Source organism: Diadema antillarum, unplaced genomic scaffold, assembly GCF_040938485.1.
Source record: "Diadema antillarum isolate AM-2024a unplaced genomic scaffold, OU_Dant_1.0 seq00000167_RagTag, whole genome shotgun sequence".
NCBI lineage: Eukaryota > Metazoa > Echinodermata > Echinoidea > Diadematoida > Diadematidae > Diadema > Diadema antillarum.
Window position 1 is genome coordinate 343,301 of NW_027271237.1, and position 22,683 is coordinate 365,983.

At 38.3% G+C, this 22,683-nt stretch overlaps 1 protein-coding gene and 1 long non-coding RNA gene across 2 annotated transcripts; one reads left to right on the forward strand and one right to left on the reverse strand.

Annotated features, from left to right (window-relative positions):
• Nucleotides 1-2,817: 2,817 nt before the first annotated feature.
• On the reverse strand, nt 2,818-6,811 carry LOC139728164 (four-jointed box protein 1-like). The gene is made up of 5 exons (XM_071639128.1): nt 6,733-6,811; nt 5,567-5,750; nt 4,496-4,648; nt 3,680-3,855; nt 2,818-3,200 (listed from the first exon to the last, which is right to left on the reverse strand). The coding sequence occupies exons 1-5, from the start codon at nt 6,809-6,811 to the stop codon at nt 2,962-2,964; spliced, it is 831 nt and encodes a 276-aa protein (XP_071495229.1). The 3' UTR covers nt 2,818-2,961.
• A 12,170-nt stretch (nt 6,812-18,981) lies between these two features.
• LOC139728163 (uncharacterized) lies at nt 18,982-22,169 on the forward strand. The gene is made up of 4 exons (XR_011710791.1): nt 18,982-19,169; nt 19,622-19,768; nt 20,510-20,602; nt 21,261-22,169. It is a non-coding gene; the product is annotated as an uncharacterized lncRNA (long non-coding RNA).
• The last annotated feature ends 514 nt before the right edge of the window (nt 22,170-22,683 follow it).

The following is a 22,683-nucleotide window of genomic DNA, read 5'->3' on the forward strand; positions in this document are numbered from 1 at the left end:
ACGTGTAAAGTCACCTCGAGGGCCATCAAAGTGAACACACTTTGTTCACTTTGCCGGTATACCTTGATATCACGCCCTTGATATGGGACTGCGTCAGTGGGGAAGCCAGGAAACTGCCATAATAGGAGAGCTTCTGCTCCCTGAAACCAATCTCGACGAGAGTACAAGCACTTTGCATCAGCATACACGTCAAGCCTCTTTCTCGTGCTAATTCGCTGGCCCATCAAAACTGGTCGCGTCAAGTAGGCTCCCTACCTTTCCGGTTCAAAAGGAGAGCCACACCCCAACTACCACCCCCCCCCCCCCCCCCCCTTCCTGGTCAATTTAGGTAGGTTATTGCGTTGTATCACAAGAAACAAACATCATCGCGACAGAACCCCTGGTAGCCGAGCAATGCACTCCATCGAAGCTTTGACTAGTTGTGGCTGGGTGTCATTTGAAACTTGTAATGACTTGATCACTATTATTGTAGGACTTTTTAGGTATGGAGAGAGATTTAGTGAGATTTAGAGAGATTTTACTGAAAGTGGATTGGGTAGGGGAATAAAGAGCTTTACGAAGAAGTAACAGATTGATATTAGAGCATGATCAGATTGTTGTTGGGACAGTTATGTCTTCGTTACTACAGTGTAGAGCCATCTGGAATGTAGACCCATCTTGGTCTCGTGAAAATAATGTTGCAAACATACGGCTCCTTAGGCACTACTTTCCAGTTACTTTCATTTCATTATTGTCGTGTTCCATGAAAGTAAAATGTGTGCATTATTCTGTAACATAAATGTATCAAGGTTAGCGCTGGTACGTATCAATGAAGGGAGGGGATTCAGGTAAATCACATGGAATGGACTGAAACACTTATCTTTCGCGAAAATCTACGTAAAAGATGTCAATCAGGTGACCAAAGCGGCCATTGTCCGGTTTCACCGAACATACCTGAGTATTTTTTCGAGTTTGTGCATATGTTTTTGTGTTAATTTCTGTTTTTTCTCAACATATTTTGTGGTGGATAGCACACTGAAGTGGCATTCCTCCTGTTTTCCTGATGTCACAAGAATCTTTGCAGGAAGATGGTACAAGTATCAGATTAATTATTCTTACAATGTATGTGCATTGATGTATATCGAGGTCTGATATGCTTTGGAGAAAGAGTGGAATGTCATGAATACTCTTTACATGGTTATCGTCTATGTGTAGATCATTTATTCGTACAGCCTTTACGTCAGTGCTTCCTTAATCTTCTCTAAACCATTACCACCATACCTGTAAGCCTTTCATGTCAATATAACGCCCAGCAGTACATGGTTTGCTTTATATCAACATCACCGCTCACACGCGCGCGCACGCACCCAAAGACCACAAAATAGACCACGTTTAGATTCCAAAATTCACAATGATAAGATGAAGAATTATCTGGAATATTTCATACATTCCTGAATACACAGATGTGAAAAATTGTAAACATAGCTTTGGAAGACCAGTAGATATCTACAAATTCAATAATCAAAAAAGTACTTGGTATCTGAGTACAATATTTCCAAACGGGAAATTCAGCTGACTGTGGAAATGTATTTATATCTAAGAACACGATTCTACTTGATATGTGATGATAGCATTTGGGTATGTACACTTTACTTACTTCCAAGACTAACAAAAGCAAATGGTATATACCTCCAAAATTGGAACACGCATTTGTATAATCTGAGTTTCAATTATCGCCTTTCAATGAAGATCTGGAGTGATAAATTGCTGAACTTGTGTAAAATTACGCAAACGCCTTGAAATCAATGACATTTCTTGTGACACGATTTTCATGATTGAATGTGTACTGTGTCTCTGAACAAGCTGAAATTTAGTACATATATTAACATTTGAATTATACATAGACCCTACCACAGTACAAGTTGTCACACAGGGCCAAATCAGATAAATACAATGTTGCACAAAAGTCAACAAACACAATGTCACTTGATAGGTAACTCCATACCTTGTACCTATTTTCAAGAGACTTACAAGGTTTATGTTGCATGTTTACTGCAGTGGGATTGTAGGCCTACTTGTGGCTGGATGACAAATGGAGTTCTAGGTAAATCACCTCTTTTTTAACTACCTGACTTTCTTTCGTATTCTCGCCAGCTTTGCATTCGTTTATGAAGAATTATACAAAATAAGTCAAGAAACGCATATGATTTCCTTCTAAACGAAGAGAAACCAAATTCAACGCTTTTCCGTCGCCATCTCTATACCTACATCGCAAAACCAAATCGACTTCTAGGCACTTATCAAGAAAAACAAAACAAAAATCTACATTTCATATGAACAACTCTTTTGCGATATGTTCTTTTAAGCGAAATGAGCAGTAATAAAACAATGTGTTATAAAAAACAACAACTAAGTTGTCTATTTACCTGACTTCCATGCGAAGGCAACTGCTAGCATTTGCACTGGATACCAGTACAACGTATCATTTATGTATTAGTACATTACAACATAGATAGGCAATAGCAGCCTTTTGTAATTTTTTATGATTCATTCGGAACCCCCCCCCCCCTAAAAAAAATAAATAAAAACAAAAATAAATAAAAAGAATAAACAACGCTTGTTTCCTGTTCTACAACATTCTGCTATTTACCCCATTAGTATAATGCAGTATGCCAGTGAGAGTAGAATCAAAACTCGTTTTCAGTCTATCTTCAAATGGAAGACATGATCAGGGGTACAATAAATTACTAGGTACAAATGTATTATCCTTCAGTGAAACCTGCATTTGTTTTTGGTTGTTGTTTTTTTTTTTTTTTCTGGTGTGGTTTAGTTTAATTTGGTTTTGGTGGTTTGTCACTTGTCCTTCGGTCATCTGCTATAACCTACAAACGCAGGGTTAAAGGCACACTCAAATTCTGCGTGAGTTCGTTGAAATTCCACCTTCCCTTTCCCCTTCTCTCTGCCTTTGATATCAACGCCATCTTAGAGGCGAGTTTGGCAATCGGCGATCCACCGAGCCACAGCTTCAATACGTCCCTTCAAGCGACTCAACATATTCAGCCATGCGGCATGGTCGCTCTTCTCCACAAGCTCTGGCTCCGCGTCGTACACCGTCTGCAGGAGGAACTGCCCCGGGTCCTCCATTGCAGCCAGAGAATTCACCATGGCAACCGTGGAGCGGCGAAAGATGCAAACGGAGTGCAGTATCTCTTCTACGAAACCTTCAAGAGCAAGGAAAGGGGGAAAGAAATCGGCTATGTGTGGACATGTCGGGAATGTGTAAAGATGGTGTCAACGGCGAAAGAATATAGTGGGTGAATAATATGTATGTTGCTTAATTTTATAGTGTAACGATTCCTCGATTATTTTGTTATTATTCTACTCTGAACCATGATATGAAACATGGTGCCAGTTTGATTGTGATGAATGCCCCTCAGTACTAACGATTAAAGTAACGGAAATATTGATTTTAATTAAAAAAAAAAAACTTAATATCGGAAAAACGTACAAGTGTACAAGTGTCATGCATCTTAATGGACATAAGCAATGTAAATATTCCTGGAGCATTATTGATGCTCATGCGAGCATCCTGAGGATCATCTCTCCAAATCAACAAATTGGTGTTTTCATCCGCCGTGTAATGGTAATTCACTAAGCCACCTGACTATATTATAGGCACACTTCAAAAGTAGCCGTATACCTTGCCACTTGTGCTTGCCGCTGTAGACGAAAGAGTAACCGGCGAACAGTCCACTCTCGTTGTCCACGACCCAGAGCCCGCCCTCTTTCTGGTGTCTGCGCAGGTTGTGTATGGGACTCTGGCCGTAAATGGACTCGTCACCGCTGCTGTGAACGCCTTCCCTGTGAATTACAAGGCTACAGCGGAACAAAAAGAGCAACATTTTTGGATATTGTCTTCTCAACAAAGTGCCAAAAATCTTCCTTGAAAAAGACAAAAAACAAACAAAATTTAAAAAAAAACCGTGTCAAACGATAGAAAAACAATAGTATTTCGAGGTATATTGATAAAGCTTTGTATCTTTGGTTTTTTTGTATGTTGGTTGTAACGTATTTTAAGCAAGCTTTGTTACAAGCTTGCTTCTTAGTATATAGTTTTCGTCTTATTTCACTGGTATTTTAGCTTCGATTCAATGTTCTTGGACTAACCAACTATTATGTTCTATTATGTTTTCCAATATTCAACTGCGCTTCCAAACTGGATAACACGCATTGTTCTATTTTGTTATATTTGATGCATTTTTCATTGAAAAGTAGAGAAATAAAATTGAAAATCATTAACTGAAATGACATGAAATGTAACGGTGCGGAAATATGTTCGTGTGTATTTCAAACAGAAGTTAGTACCAGAATTAGAGTTAAATTGACGCGATAAAGTTCGCTCATTTTTTTTTTTTTGCAAGCAAGTTTTTTCCATTCGCTATGGATAAAATCTTGCATTTCCCTATCTGATGTTGTGCAATGACATCAATGCAAAACTGAAAAGTCTTCAACCCACCGGTCTATGTGAGCTGTTAGATAGTCGAAAACAAAGAGATCCGAATACTGAGCCAACTCCATCAGCTGGGTGATGTTGAGTTGTGAAAATCCAGGCGTAGAGGGCGTAAGTGCAGATTTCTGGTTCTCGCTGAGAATTTTGGGTATCTTGGTGCTGTAAATGAAGACAAGTGAGAGAGAAATGTGAAGGCTTTGGCAACTTTGGATGACAATCATCGATCATCTTGAGGCTCCGAACCCAATGGAACGCCAATGATGTCACGTTGGCATCTCTGAATATGGGCCAACTAGTCATTGTGTCTGACATGGCAACTAAAAATATCATCATCATCATCATCATCATCAAATACTACTTTATTCGAAAACGAAGACTTTTCCTCATAAGGAAAATATGTTAGATGGAAAACAACGCTTTTTATATTTTTCAGGCACATTAACGATAGAGTAAGACGTTTAAACATTACATTAACTGTTTGTTTGCTCTGAGTGTCGATTGGTACAGAAAACCGTTGTAGGCCCTATCCCCACTGTCCAAACTCCCTTGCTCAGAACAGGGAGGTGAGTCTCACCTCCCTGGTCAGACAGGGATAATCGGACACCACTGAGTAAAGCAGGCGTCAGGCTGTTCTAAAATTGATTCAAAATGGACACATGATGTATAGGGATGCATTCAAATTCTGCTCTGATTGTTTAATCATCGGGTCATACTTCATGAGGGCATCTTGAGCCATCGTACGACTGTTGATGGGGATTCTTAGGTACCATGCGTCCTGCGGCAACTCTATGAGCAATTATGCTTGGCAAGCTCTGTGTATAGGGATCGCGTTTCCTTCGAGTATCCTTTGGGTGAACTTCTTTTCGTGTAGCCCTCATGAATCGTGCTGGTGAGGTCATGAGGCTTTCGGTACTTCCTTCGGCTGTTTATTGGCCTTTGGCCATGTTTGGGGCTAAATTCGCTCGAAGTAATAACAAAAAATCCATGTTATTTTTTTTTTTTATTACTATCTCGTGTCAACTCCAGGACAGTGCGACGCCATACTTATAAATGCCATGCTATGGGTAGCTGACTTACGGTCCCAGGTCGTCAACCCACAGACTCAGGCTAGCTAAGGAATCGTCGGTCCACCCTGCTTCTTGCACCTCATCTACGACAGTCGACCACTGCGACGAACTGTTGAAGGACACGCGGGACAAGACAACGGGATGAACATTGCGTAGGCCCAGGAGTCGAGCGAGGTGGTACGAGAACACCTCACCTGCCGCCGATAATAAGAGTTACATTAGACAGTGAGCTTCCGTAATAACGAACACGGTTATAACGAAATTGTCGTTACAACAAAGAATCCAGGTCCCCAAATAACCATCTACTGATTTTAATTTACTTATTGTTGAACGAAATATACTGTATAACGAAATTTCGATATAACGATAGAAAATACTTCCAAGAACTTTCAGGAGTCGTCAGTAATGTCATACTTTTGAATACAGACAGAATGGGCAATGCCAAAGCGAGTCAGCTACTACGGCTTGCGTCATGTTGTGCTTCGACTTTAATGTCTTTTTCAGTTGCCTTTTTGTTTTATGTCATTCATTTTTGTTTTCTTTTTAACGGAATAATAATAACAACAGCAAAATCTATAATTTGGTGAATAGCATTCATTCATTCAGAAGAAGAACGTTTATACAACTTGACACAAAGACGATTGGCATCCTTCGCTCGCAAAGTCGCCCCTCCCCGAAAAAACAACAACAACATTGCGTACAATCTCACTGACAGATTTTATACACACTCTCCGCATGAAAGCGATTCTTGATACCCCGATTCAACAGAGATTTTCTCTCATCGGTCACTCAGCAAAAGCTTGTCGCTTCCCGGCATCCACCGAAGTCTATCGGATCACAGTCTGATGAATCCGATTTGTTAACGGTTGGTCGACTATTTATTGTGGTCAGTGTCGGACTTGTCCGACAGTGATCCGATGAGGCAAGATCGTCGGATGAAGATCACGAACCACACGTCTGACACTGACTGATATGTCTACAAACCAAATCGGATTCATGCGAATTGATCAGAATGCGATTCAATGCACATCGGTGGGTAGCTGGAAGCAACGAAATTTACTTCCGATATGTGAAAGATGAGAAAAATCTGTGTGGAATGGGGATATAAGATAGGCCATAACGGCTTGGACATAGCGCTGCCATTCCCGCCTCCCACGGTCTTCCTGAAACGCTTACCAAGTATGTAAACGATATTAGCTCCGCGATAGCGAGCACACGCGGCTGCACCGCTCTCGAATTCCACGTGCCTGTTCATGTTCGATCCGCACTTCTCCCTGGTGGCGCTATTCACCTTTACAATCTTTTGATTCCGCATGCGCTGCGTCCAAGCTTGTTCTTCCGTGTCATCAAGACCTTTACGATGGAAAGAAGAATTAAGAAGAAGAAGAAGAAGAAGAAGAAGAAGTGGTGTAAATTCAAATTCACCTCGTCAAAACTTATGTACCTGAGGGAAGTTACGTCAACATTGTGGATTCGTCGAATATTAAACAATCTCTTATATTTGCAGGAGAATTCAAATGAGTATTGATATGATACCAGTCTCCATTGACATTGAACTAACACTGGTAATTCTTAAAGGGTACATATCTGATGAAAACTCTTAATTTCTGTTTGTTTTGATTGACTCTTATACGTACACTATGAGAGCCAACTTGCATGACATTGACAGATGGTATTAGCATTAACTGAAACAATAAAAATAAATACATCGTATTATATATATTTTTACCTTTTGGCATGGCTTCCTCGACGATTGTTGACCAATATCTATCGTTGTCAACCGCATGAATGCTGTTTGTGGCACCTTCGCAGAATTCATTTTGATACTCGTGCAGCTGAGATTGGTGTCCAGGCGACATCGAACACGGAGTCATGTGCTCTCTTGGCTGACCGGCTGTCGATGGTGCCGGTGTCTTCAAAACGGAGTTCGGGTGGTGCTGATGACTTGTGTTCAGCTGCAATGGTAGCGGCTCAGTGTCCACAGGACTCGGTCCAGACCCGCTGGAGTTGAGCTCATGCCCGCTGCTGTGGCTTTCGTTGGTGGGGTGCTGTCTATTTGGTGGTGGGCTCCCGGATTTTTCCTTAGCATCATGGCTGGGGCAGTGGTCAGCAGCTACGCGCGCGCCGGAATTCTCGCCCGCGTACAGCGAGCGTCCCGCCTGTCCATGAGATGGAACGCTGGTGGCGCACTCCTGAAGGTTGTTCTGTGGCGTATGTCCAATAACCAATGAAATTGTATTCAGCGACAGTAAAAATCTGAGGATGATCATAGTGAAATGGACCATCTCGAGCTCCAGCCCGTTAAGGGTTCATCGTTGGTCAGCGACGCACGACTACAGGTTATCCTGAAGCATGTTTCTAAAATAGAAATGTAAAAAAGAGAGATCATGGAATGATAGAAGAGAATCATAATCATGAATACAATGTATGTCATGGTAACAGGCCGATTAAAACTATGTTCCTCATGAATAGAAGCAGCAACAAGCGATGCAATGCTTTGACCGTCTTGAGCTAGAAAGCATAGAGAACCTCTATCTCCCCCCCCCCCCGCCACACACACACTTTTTCCCAAAGACGAAAAACTTTCTTTTACGAACTATACAACAAAATGAATTATGGTATGAAATTTGTTTGGACGAAAGTCACGAATGGAAGAGAGGAAAAGTGAGCGTCACTGTATCTTGAAAATGTTGGACAAATCACCTTTAGTTTCTCTGTGATCTAAGGAAATTTGCAAAAACAAAACAAATTTAATGTCCAAAAAAAAAACCCCAAAAATTGTATAGATATGTGTAAATTTGATGAGTAATTATTTGAAAATCCTCTGCAGTAATCTCACTCGAACATACAAAAATCACATTACGATGAATTATACTCTATCAGATGCAAATGTAATATTTTAATGTATACTTTGGGGGAAATAAAATAAAAATGAAAATAAAACATCAAAATAGGATATCTCTGTATAGTTTTTTTGTGGAGTTCGATCACAAAAGAATCAATTGCATTCCTGTCAATTTAAAGTCTCATGTTTAAAAACAAGGAAAATAAGATGTGGAATATCTATATACTCCTAACTTTGATATCCCTCTTTAGGCAGCAAGTGAGTTATCATTTGATGGGTTTAATTCTGTACTACCTGATGATGGACTTAACTTGATATGTTGGAAAATGCATAAGCTCGTTTTGCGGTTTTATTTTCCAGTATACGGATCGGAATGAAAATAAAGTAATCGGAAAAAAAAAGAAAGCGGAGGAGGTCAAACTAGCTCTCATTGATGTTGGTATACAAATCCATCTGCACACATTTCTGTATACATCAGACCATTAAGGAGGTATGGGCAGTATATGGGGGGGGGGGGCGGATTTGTTAACTTTGCAAATATAACGGCGGTGTGTATCTAATCACCGCATGCAAGACAAGCTCGATTCCTCACATTGTTCCGCATTTAAAGAGAAAACTTTCTTGAAAGAACTTTTCACTCCGTGGTGTGAAAGTTCCTCGTTCTCTGTTTGACCAGCGTTTTGTTCGCTTATATCCCTAAATCACTGGACAACGGGCGGAACATGCTTGATCTTTGTGACAGAACAAAGTTATTCTTTGAGAGACAGGTTTACACATCCCGCTAATGGTCTATTTACTTTTGGCGTATACAAGAGAATGACCTCAAACTAGTTTCCGTTAATGGAGGCGTTCAAAATACTGTCTGCTCTGGAGGGACCTCTTGAGCAGTAGGTTGAATCTAACGAGATAGAAGATAACTTTTAAAATTCGCTTCCAAACTACAGCAACAACCAAAGTCATGAGAGAAATTATTTAAAACAATATGATATATTATAAATAAATTGTAATATTGAAATAAGAATATACTTAAAACAACCATACTAGTATATAGAATAAAGAATATAAGAACACATTATTGATCTGCAAGAAGTTTTTTTGTATTGATTTTATAAAGCTGAACCCATCATGATAAAGTTTCATTCAGATCAGTTTGTGCTCAGATAATGATGCCTGTTAATCGGAAAACACTGAGTAGTGAATGACTTTAATCGTAAAAGAGTTGCTGACATGAAAAAAAAAAGTGTCAATGCCATTGTTAGGGAAAAACCACAATCATCATGAACATACTTCTCTTAACCTATGCCGTAGGCGTTACCTCATGTGGAGGTATAAAGCAATATTCAGTGAATGTTAATGACAGAACGTGGTTACACTTACAGAACAAGATAGGGTCAAGCTAGGTTTCGTCTATACTGCTCTGGGTACGTCGCTGAATTACAAGCATTTTGCAAACTTCACTACATAAGCCCGCGTCACGCTAGAAATGATTAAAGGGACATTCCAGACGATTTTCATAATTTCACATCATGCATATAGTGCATAAATCAACAACTCCATATATTATTTCATTGTGGAAATTATTGTGGTTCTTCAGCAGAGAAACAATACTTTGAAAAACCTTAAACAAATTACTCTGAACAAGGATGATGACATAGGAGGCTCACATATTTCAGAAATGTAGCAGTATAATTTCCATTACAATACCGCTTGCTTGCGAGTTCGCCTGTGTATAATCTATGCATGCCTTCTTCTTTTGTTCTGCTTCCTTGAGCCCCAGCTCATGCATTCTTATGGTGACTCTGCGATGTCATCATCCTTCCTCATTGCAATTTGTTCTAAATTTTGAAAGCATTCTCTTTTTTTTTTCATCTGGATTATCATAAATTCTGAAACTCTGTCCTTAGTATAACTAATTTATAGTTGTTCAAATGTAAAAACCTGAAAATCATCCGGAGGTCTCCTTTAAGATTATTTACGAGTTTCTATTGACGTTCAACTAGAAGGTTGATGTGATTGGAAAAAAACGTCAGGGAAATGTTTTCAGTTCTTCATAAAATCAGGTGGGAATATAATCAAATTAATACATACAGGTACATGTTTCATAAACTTTCATAAACCCGTTATGCCAACCAAGGCGGCAAAATGCGATTTCTGTACAGCTGGTCTGGTCAATATCTATGTTTCTTTATGATACAAGATTAACGTCGATTTGTCATGTAGATATTTTTGATTTTGAGTTATAGTATCATCTGGCACCATTACATCATCTCGTCGGTTGAGAATAATAAGGGCGTTAAGTGACCACAAAACCCATAGTGTTCGAGAAGACTTATGCTAAAGCCCTTCTCATTCTCAACAGACGATCTGGTCTTATCTTCTATCCGTTCTCCGTTTCTTTTTCACAAACGCTGATTACTCGGGGCTTATACAGCCAAACGAGCTAGCTTTCATGTAGGTCCCGTCATACTTCTCTTTGATTAACCTAATTTCGATTTCGATTTTGACCAGTTATCATTACATAATTACTGTGTTATCACCATATATTGTTTGTGTTCTGCTCATTGTTTACAAGTTAAAAGAACTTGTTTGATTTCTGTTATAATGTCCATAAATGAGAAGTATGGAAATAAATGAATTGAATTGAATTGAATTTCTGTTACTGGGTATTTCTTCTTCTTTTTTTTAGTGCATTCAGTCAGTGAACTTCATGTCATAAAATGTTGAGGATTGTCAATTGTATTTAAAACAATATGTATTTACACAGCGCAGAAATAAAGTCCTACTCGAAAATAAGGAAGTAAACACTGGCATCTGCAGACCGGCCTTTTCATTTGCTGCTTCTGGACATTTCTTTTGGGCGTATTTCATGCATGACATAAAACCTAACAGACTTTCGAAAATGGTGGACCATGATTCAAAGCTCTTGTGAAGAGTGAGTTAGCACTTGACAAATATGGCCAAAGTCCACATTGTATAATAGCGTCGGCTTGGGGATAAACGTAGGCCTATACACCTGCTGCGATGTTGTTGTTCCTGGCCAACCACGCCTATATATTCACTCCTTGGCCAACAAGCAAGTTATGTTCGTGTATATAGTCCCATACATTGGGGATATTGTATTTTAAGATGGCCTTCAATATCTATACTTTCAGAATATTGTTAAAAGATTATTCTTTGCTTGTGCAACATTGCTTTACAATGTTGTTTCGGTCTTAAAAATGACTGTGTCTTATTTCCACTTATATTCAAGTATGAAGCAACGAATCCCTTTCGGCATTTTGTTAATGGACTGACAATAAGATCATATTATTTATGCTGAAACAAGTTTGAAAAAAAAAACCTAAAGCTTTATATGACAGTGTATGACAGGTTATTGCAAGAGAAATTGATTTAAAGAAAACTATTTTCTATATATATATCAGAAACCAAATCTAGATTTTTCTTCAGACTTATCAGTAATATTGGTTGTTTTTGAAATCTACATGACGCATTATTTCCTCACTATAACAAGACCACCATTTGCTTTTTAAAATATATACCGACAAAATTCTCCCTTGATTAGCAAAAAGAAGCAAACAATCTATTAATCGAATGTGTCTCTTTTTTTTGGGGGGGGGGGGTTGCTTTGTTGTTGTTTTTTTTTTTTAGGGGGAAATGTATTAATGTCTGAGCCACATTGGCCCGAATTCACGAAGGTGGTTTAACCTTAAACCATGGTACAAATTTAGACCATGGTCTAAAATAAGCGTTAAATAGGCGTACCAATACATGCGCGCATCAACGCACGTTTTTTTACTGGATGCCTGTTAGCGTACGCAATCTGTGAATCACAAATACGCAAAAGAAATATACATAAACCATGGTTTAAATTTAGACCACCTTCGTGAATTCGGGCCATTGGGGCAGAAACAAACATACCCGTTGACAGTTGTCGGCGTCCTCAAGACGTGGTCTCATAATTATACTGATGTCGATGTCAATTCAGTGATATTTCAATTTCAAATGATTTCATTTGAAATTGAAGAATTTGAATGTGAAATTTATGATATCCATATCGAAATCTGGAATATATTTTGCTCAATTTATAAGAAAAATTATAAAAAGGGGTTTTCAGATTTGCTTGCTTTTGCTTAAGTATACTGATTAGTATTCTGCTTCAGGTTCGTTCTTTTTTCGGGGGGGGGGGGGTTGGGGTCATTGATGTTGGTAGTGGGTGTACGTGTTCCAGAAACTCGGTGCATTCGTTCGTGTGAGATGAGATATACTGCGCAACGTCTATCAAAAAGAGCTCGCTATTGTCAGTGATTGTGAGCACACACATCGTCGGTAGAGAGGGCAATGTACTTTTCTATCTATCTCTCTTTATCTATTATATTTATCTATCTATCTGTCTCGCTTTTTTTCTGTATACCTGTCCGCCCAGCTGTCTGCCTGCCTGTCTATAATTCCCTCAATATCTATCAGTCTATCTATCCTTCTATCTGTCCATACACACATAGGTCGACACATGCCCCGGAATAATAAAATGTTCATAACGTAAAATGTATAATTATAAAACTTTTATAACGAATATCCATAACGTTCTTAGCTAACGTAAACTAGTTTGAATTATATCATAAAATGTCACATATAAGCAGATAATAATTACAGTTACTTCAACGCGCAGCATCCATCAACGTTGTACAAATAGACCGGGGCCCCATTTTATCAAAATATTAAATCGATTTTAAATTTCCTTTCCACACAGTCTGCCACAAACTTACAGTCAAACATCAACATAAAATCTATTTCAATTTTTCATAAAACAGGGCCTTGATCTCTTTTGTATTTAGATTGTATGCATGCTTTGGAAAGAAAAGTTGCCTTTAACAACCATAAATAGTTTGCAGAAGGTCTGGACTGCGGAGGAAAAACTAAATTTAATCCTGCCTATGAAACTTAAAGCCACTGTTTACCATTGATATGGGAGAAATGATTTAAGTTAATTCCTCACTTTTTGATTCATTTTGTTATTCAGTTGCATAACAAAAAATCCCACCATCCAAACATTGGGCATTAAAGCGGCAAATATCCCTAATTTTCTCAATAAACCATAACTGCAGAAGGTTAATCTATGAACGATTGAAATACAATTCTTATTCACACTTTGCATATTAAACAATGCTTAACATCGATGCTAACTGATTAATAATAACTTTTTACGTCGGTTGCTTCTATCCCTAACTCACATTTTAGAACTATATCTAAAGCAGTAAAAAGCTGGTTGTTGGCTGTTTTTTTTTTCACTAACTAATGATAAATCGTGGCGTTAATGAAGGAGATCAATGACATGCTGAATATTGGTCACTGTAGGCTGTCGCAGGGAAAAAGATCCAAAAATGGTAGGGCCTATATTGTAATACATTCGCAAACAATCTCGTGTTCTTGCCAGATACCCAAGACCCCGTGCTGGTCATGATTCGAGTTACCTCATACAGCGAAGAATTTCTTGTAAAATATTCACCGTTAGAAACACTTCCGGAATTCATCGTGGGAAAATTGTCGTTTTCAATTTTGATACCATTGAGGGGACAGTGTACTGTTTTGCATGAGCAGTTCTATCTATCCGTTACAACATCGTCGTCGCTTAGTCTTGCTTATCTACCTCCTGCCAACTCTTACAATTTTCGTCATCACAGTATTGCCGGGGGAAACCCACAAAATAGCAACAGTAGTATGAGTCTCACAGCACAGTCTTAATGAAGCAAAAAGAGAAGCCAAAGTATAATCAGTCATTATAATTATGTGAAATGGTGAAATATAGTCCAGTGAGGGGTATATTGTGAGATGTTAAAAGCAACGAACAAACAAAAAACATCCATTCCCTTCCTTGACAATAACAGGTCTTATTTTTGATGACATGAATTTTGATGACAATCTTTGCTCAGCTGCATGCAGCACCAACTCTATCTGAAGCAGATTTTCTACCATCCCCTGTTCAATTTCCCTTGTTCAACGTGTTGGCATTCTCTCATTTTCTCATTCTCTCATTCTCTCTTTTTCTTTCTTTCCTTCCATACTTTTCATCTATTCTGGCAAGTTGTGTCATGTTGTTGTGATTCTTCTGTTTTGTCCCGTCCTGTCGTATATCATATTTGTCACAAGTGTTTGTAAATAAGTAATTCATAAGTTTTATGAGTGGTTCACAATCTACAAGCTTTGCTTTTTAGTGGACCTCTCTATTCTTTCTTCCTTTTTTTCAACTGAAGCATGACTTTGTATTAATTTTTTTTTGCCTGTATGCGCTCTTATGTTTATCTATATCATTTATCTATTGCAAAAGCAAATGGTTTTTTTTAAATGTAATACCTGATTTATCTTATGTCATGTTTTTGTTGAAAGAAAAAAAAGGAAGAATGAAAAATAAATGAATTGAAAATTGAAATTGAAAATTGAAAATTCAAGAATGAACCGCATGTGCAAGGAATGAGAATAACTTTGTGGATATTATTTCTGAGAAGAGTCAGAATGCTGCGCCAATGCATTCTTCCATGACAGATTGATTAATTTCAGCAATAATAAAGACGAGTGAATATAGGATGAATCGAACCACCAATTCAAAGGAGTAAGTGCGACATTGTCAGAGGGGGATTTCCCATATAGCCATAATGCGATTCGGTGAATGCTGTTTTAACGATTGATCAGTGGAGCACGCAGTGCAAGATATAAAGAGGAATATAGAATGGTTCTTGTTCTTTCGAAACTTGAAAACTCTTAAAACTTGAATGGGTATAAGATGTTGTTTGCCAGTCGGGAGTCCTCCATCAATTTGGAAAGTCACATTCAGTCAAAGCAGAATGACTCAAGAAAAAAAAAATGCAAAATTCCTGTGACATAATGCTTATTATCAGTCTAATTCGGCAAATGTGTCTGAATCATGTAAGTTCTCTCGAGAGCTTACAAATTTTCCTAACCTTTTCGATCACGGAGTTCTTGATAATGATAATATGACTTATATAACAACAATGATATCAATCATGTCAATGATGTTCAAGAATGTTCAGTAAAAACTCCATGATCGAAATTATTATTATTATTATCATTTTTATTATAATCATTATCTTCATTTTTATTATTACATGTGTAACACTCACTTTCGTCAGGATGTAGCTGCAATCCTGAATACAATCACACGAACTGCTTGGGCATACTTATAGGATACTTACATTTTCCACAAGTGGAAACATAGGCTGTTGATTACAATCAATACTATGGTTGCTTGAGGGTTGAGGTCTTTGAAAATGATTCAGTATGATGGGGAATGTATAGAAGTGGGGTTCAAGGGAATGATGAACAGAATGACGGATGGATACAGGAAGTCGTGTAATACATATATACAGTTATACTCGGAACCGAATGAAGACACTAAATCGCATGATGCATACAAGCCGACTGATAAAAACATTGAAAAATGAAAATGCTTGCTATCAGAGTTCAATTTTACGAGAATGAAACTTGACAGAATCCTCGTAGGTGTAATACATGGGCAAGTTTCGGCAGAAGCCTACAATCTGAAATCCGACAGGGACATTACCAACTACCTTTTGATTTATAACAATCATATTGACAACATTCATCTCATAGATTTCTGCTTGTATACCTTCTAACCTGTTACGTATGAACTCGTGTCCCCATTCTATAAATTCAAACCTAATCACTGCCTTAAAGACAGTCAGCTGACTCATCGAGTTCAGCTTTCTTATCCTTTTTTTTTCCTTTTCTTCTCCTTCTTTCGCCCCTTGTTTTGAAACACAGTTCAGCTAACCTAATTGAATAAATGACTGGACTATTTTGTTTTTCTTTCTGTTTCTTTCAGCACGAGCAACAGCAACAAAAAAAAAGTTTTCCAAGTATGCCAACATACATGTTTTCGTGCAATATTTGGCTGGCGCAAACGCTTTGAGTATACCCTCGTACTTCCTTGTTCGAGACCACAATGTTTGGTAACTGAACCTTTTGGCGTTACCAAACGCAAGGTCACATATTTTGAGGATTGCATTTTCTTTCTATTTTTCTTTATGTAGAATTCGCCAGAATATAGCACTGCACTAAGTTGACCTAAAAGTGCAGCGAAACCGATGGGAAGAGGAGGCACTTGAGTCTGGATGCTGCACAGCCCTCCCCCTCCCCATCATTGATGGATCTTCAAAAGAAAATACCGGAAAAAACAAATATAAGAACTCTGTGTATATATACTAGTACACACAGAACTTAAATCTGGACTACCCAGATTATGTCACGTGGTAGTACAAAGATTGTGCAAGAACAAAAACACAAGAAGCGAATGAAACTTCACTTACACATTATGTTGGATAACCTATCCCCGTTCTGTGTCTCGATATACTTGTGGCTGACGAAGCGCGCAATGTTTGGAGGAGTTATGACCATCTCACTGAGAAAGTTGCACAAGAGCATCTGAGTGGATTATGCTCTATACACTTTTTTAAAGATGATCCCTGGTTTGAGTCCTGCCAGTTGTCTCCTTATTGGGAAAAATAAATATTTTAGCCCCTTTCTTTCCCCTTATGATAGCACATGCACGCTGTACAATGAACAACCGGATATGAAGGGGATATGTTACCTATTTGCAGGGTGAGTTTTATAAATTGGCTTCAAGGGTAAATCCATACTCAGTGTGCAAATTGGCTGTGAGTATTATGCTGCCAAATTATAAACCAACGGAACAGACAACGCTCCATTAAAAAAAAAAATACAACAACACCGGATATTCTCCATCGCTGTACCGACTAATGTGATACAAATTTGGACGAGGTTGTGGTGTACTCTCTAAAAAATTTCGAGTGAATAATTCACTCCTCGCAAGGAGTGAATAAAATTTCACTCGATTAAGAGTGACTTTCACTCGTTGTCGAGTGAATTTCACTCTTGTAACGAGTGAAATTTGTGTGAAACCTATTCGCCGAGTGAATTCCGAGTGAAAATTAAGCCGAGTGAATTCCGAGTGAATACATAATTAAACGCATTTGGCTAGGCCAATAGGAATTGAGAATTCCCTTGTCATGTGTTTACTCTAAGCCAATCACCAGCCGCAATTTCCCCTGGCTTGGGCGCGGGCATGGTTTACCTGAAGAGCGACGCGTCGCCTGTGCGTGGACTGTGTGCAATTGCGTGCATGCTGTGTGTGTGCTAGCTGTGCGTGTATTATGCATAGGATCACAGATTTACGTGCGTGTGGTATTCGTGAGAATCAGAGCCTAGCTGGATGTCGTGATGGACGTGAGAAAATTTCTGTCTTCAAATTGAGTGGGGCGGAGATATCATTCACATTTTTGAAGGTAAGCAAACCATAAAAGACCGATCTAATTATATTTTCCAGTATTACGGGCTAGTCTAACGTTATACCTCTCCGTAAACGAACATATAAGTTGCCTTACGAATAACCCTGGGCCCGGGGCTTTCCTTACACAGTTAGCTATGGGGCTGGTCGAAGAACACCTTACGAACAGCTAGTTGTAGAATCCGAGGCCGAAACTCAACTGGTGGGTGTTGGGATGTAATAATACGTTGAGTCTTTAATTGTACACGTTGGGATCTAGGGCTTGAACTATTCGCGGACTATGTAAAGTCTTTAACTTTTTTAGAAACTAATTTTCAAACAAAATAGACCAGTTAATTTGAGTTCTGATTTCAAAAAAAAAAAAATGAGTGATGAGTGAAACGTTGGTCGTTATAGTCATTGAATTGACATTGTACAAGCATACTCATCACACAGAGATTAATGTAGTCGAGTGTAAATAAAGATAGAACTTATAAATACTATAACTGTTACTAAGCTGTGCTAATAAAGCAAGCGCCTAGCGCTAGACACGTACTCTACATTGCTATTGTTGAGTTGACAGCCGAATCACCACTTGCCAGATGAGATGGTGATCTCGATCAGTACGGTAATGAAAAATGGTGAAATTTGGTGATTTATGATTATTGTTCATTATATACACTGTATGTAGTAAAAAGGACTTTTATTTGCCACTACATTCGAGTATCCAAACAGCTGGGAGAATATACTAGTACCACGTACACTCCCACGTCATGTGTGGTGATCATCTACTACTGTACTACTAGGTAAGAAGTACGATGCGTGTACTGTTCGTGTTAAGTGTTGGTCCACTGTGACATCACACTTCTAGCTGAAGATCAGCGTGCTCATCACACGTCATGGAGATCGATCCCCCTTGTAGTAGACGATGACGGGTACTATGTTTCAACATTGTTTTTTTATGAAAGTTACAGGTGACCTTATTAGGTATTGAAATTTGGCAGAGATCATCTTTGGGTCTTTCTATAGCGTTAAATATGCTGATGTAGCTAAAAAAGTAATTAGGCCTACTAGCTTTTGTATTGGTGCTCACTTAGTATTTGTGTGGACAAAACAACTGCATATTGTCTTGTGGAAATGATCGAGTTCTAAATCCATTTCTGAACCTTGTGTTTTCATACTTTCCTCCAGCTTTAGATACATGACAGCTCTTTGGGAGTGGTGGTGATTTAAAGGAACTCGGTGTAGGGGTCATCTTTTGGAGCACAAAGACGGATATTGATAGCTGTACAGTCTCTGTCACACGAAGAGGGTGCAGATCACCAGATTGCAAAGTACCAGATGTGGTCAACGACTAGCCATTGAATTCAGGGTTGACGAATGCTGGAAACACCGGGCCAACATCAGCGAAGGAGCCTCTGAGATATGGACTTCCATTGCATTAACCCTGCTGTAAGCTATTCTGTTGTTTTTCACGATGATTAATGAAGGGAGACTAGTTTGAAATTGATTGACATTTATTTTACATTCTAGAGTCTCAGTAATTACATAAGAGGCTACATTAAGAGACTGAATGCTTGGTTGGTTTTATTTTGTTTGAAGAAATGATTTTCAAGATACTTCATGGAGCAGTTTTGGAGCTGTCCTTCCCTCTGAAAATGGATTTCTTGACAGGTTAGTACTTGTATTTAAGAAAAAATGTGTACTGGGTACTTGCCGTATCGACAGAAGTGAAAACCATGTTATGGTCAGTCTTGAGTTGTGTAAGTAGAGCTGTTGCTTATGTCAAATATGTATGTTGAATGATTTTGCACTTCAAGTTTATAATGTAAACTAGAGGGACCTACTATCCTCATGCCATTTGTATGATTCATAAAACCATTAAATTTTACTTATTTGCCCAGGAATTCAACACACACACATCACTTCAAGGGGGAGGAGATACTTCAAAAGCTGAGGGAAGGAGTTCTGACTGTTCCGAGGAGACATCTGCACATCCAGATCATTGTAGCATATTTATTGTTGAAAATGGAAGCAGAAAACTGTACAGCGTAAGTTCAATTATTTAAGATATTATTATCATAATTATTGAAAATTGGTCTGGAATACCAGTTTCCCATTGTCATGTCTTGTACTACATTTCCATCCAATATATAACAATGTAATTTGCCTGTTCATTTTTTTTTTATTGTCTTCTCAAGTATAGAGAACAACAGACTAAAATTTGCCCCCCCCCCAAAAAAAAAAAGAAAGAAAGAAAGAAAGAAAGAAAGTAGAAGGGACCGGTAAGTATAACATTGTTAATGAAGTGATGGTTATAGATTTAAAAATAAAGACTGATATACTTGTATGAAACATGTAAACAGAGTTAACGTACAAGACTCCACGCTGACTTATTTTCTTGGTAGCCCCATCAGGCCACATGTATATTGATTTGGTAATAGTCCTAATACTTATGATATGATCATCACAATGATGAATAAAAAAGTTGGAGTTGATGTGCCATGAAGTTCAATGGATAATCACATCTTGTATAAGTTTTTCTACTAACTGTGCACATTCACACTTAACCTATATGCATGAAATTTTCATATGTATTAACTGATATCTGGCTCAAGTAGCAATAAATGTACTTGAAACAGTGGTACTGAATAGCAATAGAAATTAATGCCAAGAAAAAAACATAAAAATAGTTCAGTCCCTTAAAAGATTAAGATGAGGGCCAAATTTTTGATGTTATATATTTGCGTCGTATAATATGATTAACATTCTTGCTTTCTTTTTAAATTCAGATACCCAAGTAGTGAGCAAAAGACGTTGTAGCCAAGGCAGTTGCAATGCAGTACCCCACTTTGTGAGACGCCACACAAGGTGCAAAAGGACATGTAAGTTTATACTCATAAGTTTATGTGATCTACAACTTTTTTTAGCCCTTTTTAGCAGAAAGCTTAAGTGACATACATGGTATCTTATTCATCTAGCTTGCAAAAACTTCAATATTTTCAACTTTTCTCCAGAGCTAGTGGACAGAATTAAGCAGCCAAACTAGGAGTTGATCATCCTTGTTTAGTTAGGGGGCAAGGACCCAAAGGTTTTCAGGTCATGGGCATGACCCCCCCCCCCCCCCCCCCCCCAAAAAAAAAAAAAAAAAAAAAAAAAAAAAATGGCCTTTACAGGGAAATTGCATCTATTTCTTAATTAAATCATTGTGCAAATATACAGGCAATGTGGGGACTTTTTATAATCTTTGATGTACCTTCTCATAGATGTCTAAAAAGTTTGTGTGCAGATTGGCCTGATTCCATGACTTAGGTTCAATGAACGATAACTTTAACGTAACGTAATGTAACTTGATAACCTCCAACATGCCAGTTGTGCCGTTCATTTATGATAAACCTGTTCTCGTTTTCTTCCATAAGAGTGCCACTACATGTATTTCTACTGCTACCAGATCTTCATCAGTTATAGTCAACTCTGTGCCAAAGTCAAATTTGTTGAGACTCAAGAAAAAACTTTGACTTACAATGCATTCTTATATTTCAGGAGTATACCTGTATGGCAAGGATCATGGATTCATTGAGTATCGTTTGAAGACCTTGAGGAGCTATGACACCACTCATCACCTCAGGCAGAGAGAGAGAGAGAGAGAGAGAGTAGTTGCAGCTCCCACCAAGCCCCTGACCGAGCACCATTCCAACGTAAGATTAGAAGCCCAATGAGAAGAGACAGCTACCATCGGTGTATAGGTCTAAATACCCTTGCTCTTTTTCCTCTTTTGAGATACAGTATATGCTCCTCTGACGTTGGAACTTACATTCTTGTTGAAGAGTCAGCCTCATCAGGCTCAGCGGTAGTTTAGCATGAAGCTGTTACCAGGATGTACTGCAGCACTTCAACATAAAAAGTAGAACAGGACTCGCCGATGAAAAGAGTTTCTTAATGCTTTAAATTGTTGATTGTTGTACTAGTAACTGAAAATAGTTTTGACTTATATTGTCAAGAAAAAATCTCCTCTTCATGGCCACATGTTAATCAATACATTCATCTGTGAGGTGTTCCAAGCATATCAAAGAATGTTTGGCTTGGCATTCCGCATGATACGAACCTGGCTGCGCTCATGATTAAGCACCCCCTTCTCTCCAGGCAATTCTGACTTGCTTGAATAAAATCTTTTTATGGTCTCATATTCAAGAGAGAAGTTAACTGTTGACAGACACTTGCATGTAATTTTTTCGATCTTATTAATTATTATTATTTTTTTTTTTTGGGGGGGGGGATGCTACAAATAGCAGCTAAATAGTAGAATCTTCCAATGGTCATCCATGCTCTTGGGATGAAGATCATGTCTCCATGTTGTGATTAAGTTACCACATACATTTGTCACCCCTTTGATTAACATTGATGCAGCACAATATGCATGTGCTCAAATTTATTGCATCCATCTTCTTTGGAGTAGGGGGGAAAAAAATAAACAAAATTGATGGGAATCATTGATCCCTAGGGTTACGGGACCCAGAGTTATTTTGTACATTTTCACCTCTATGTAATTGATGTACTGTACTTTGAAAAACTTGAGGGTAGAAGCTCAACTGGTTCAACTTCTTTTTCCACAAAACATCTGCAGCCCATCGTTGATAAATATATGGCTTTGGAGTAGATGGAGCCAAATAGATTAGTTCACTAATGTGCCAAGTCAAACTTATGGATAATTCTTCCCTTGACCTCGTAACAAATTATTAAGATAACCTGCAACTGACAATCATATTTTGATGTGGGTAATTCCATGAAGTTGGGGCAGTGTCCATGTAGCATCATGATATTTAAAAAATACATTTCAGCATAACTCAATATTAATTATGCTATACATTTTTTGTTTGTAGGCTTTGCATTTGCATTGAGGCCACACATTTTCCTGGAAATTTTGTGCCATTCAGACTCGATTTTGATGAAGTTATTAAACAATATG

Coding starts and splice junctions, on each gene's coding strand:
- LOC139728164 (XM_071639128.1), bottom strand. CDS start 6,811: ATGAACAGGCACGTGGAATTCGAGAGCGGTGCAGCCGCGTGTGCTCGC. Junction 5,751..6,732: donor TAATATCGTTTACATACTTG/GTAAGCGTTTCA, acceptor TATCGGCGGCAG/GTGAGGTGTTCTCGTACCAC. Junction 4,649..5,566: donor TGGGTTGACGACCTGGGACC/GTAAGTCAGCTA, acceptor CTTCATTTACAG/CACCAAGATACCCAAAATTC.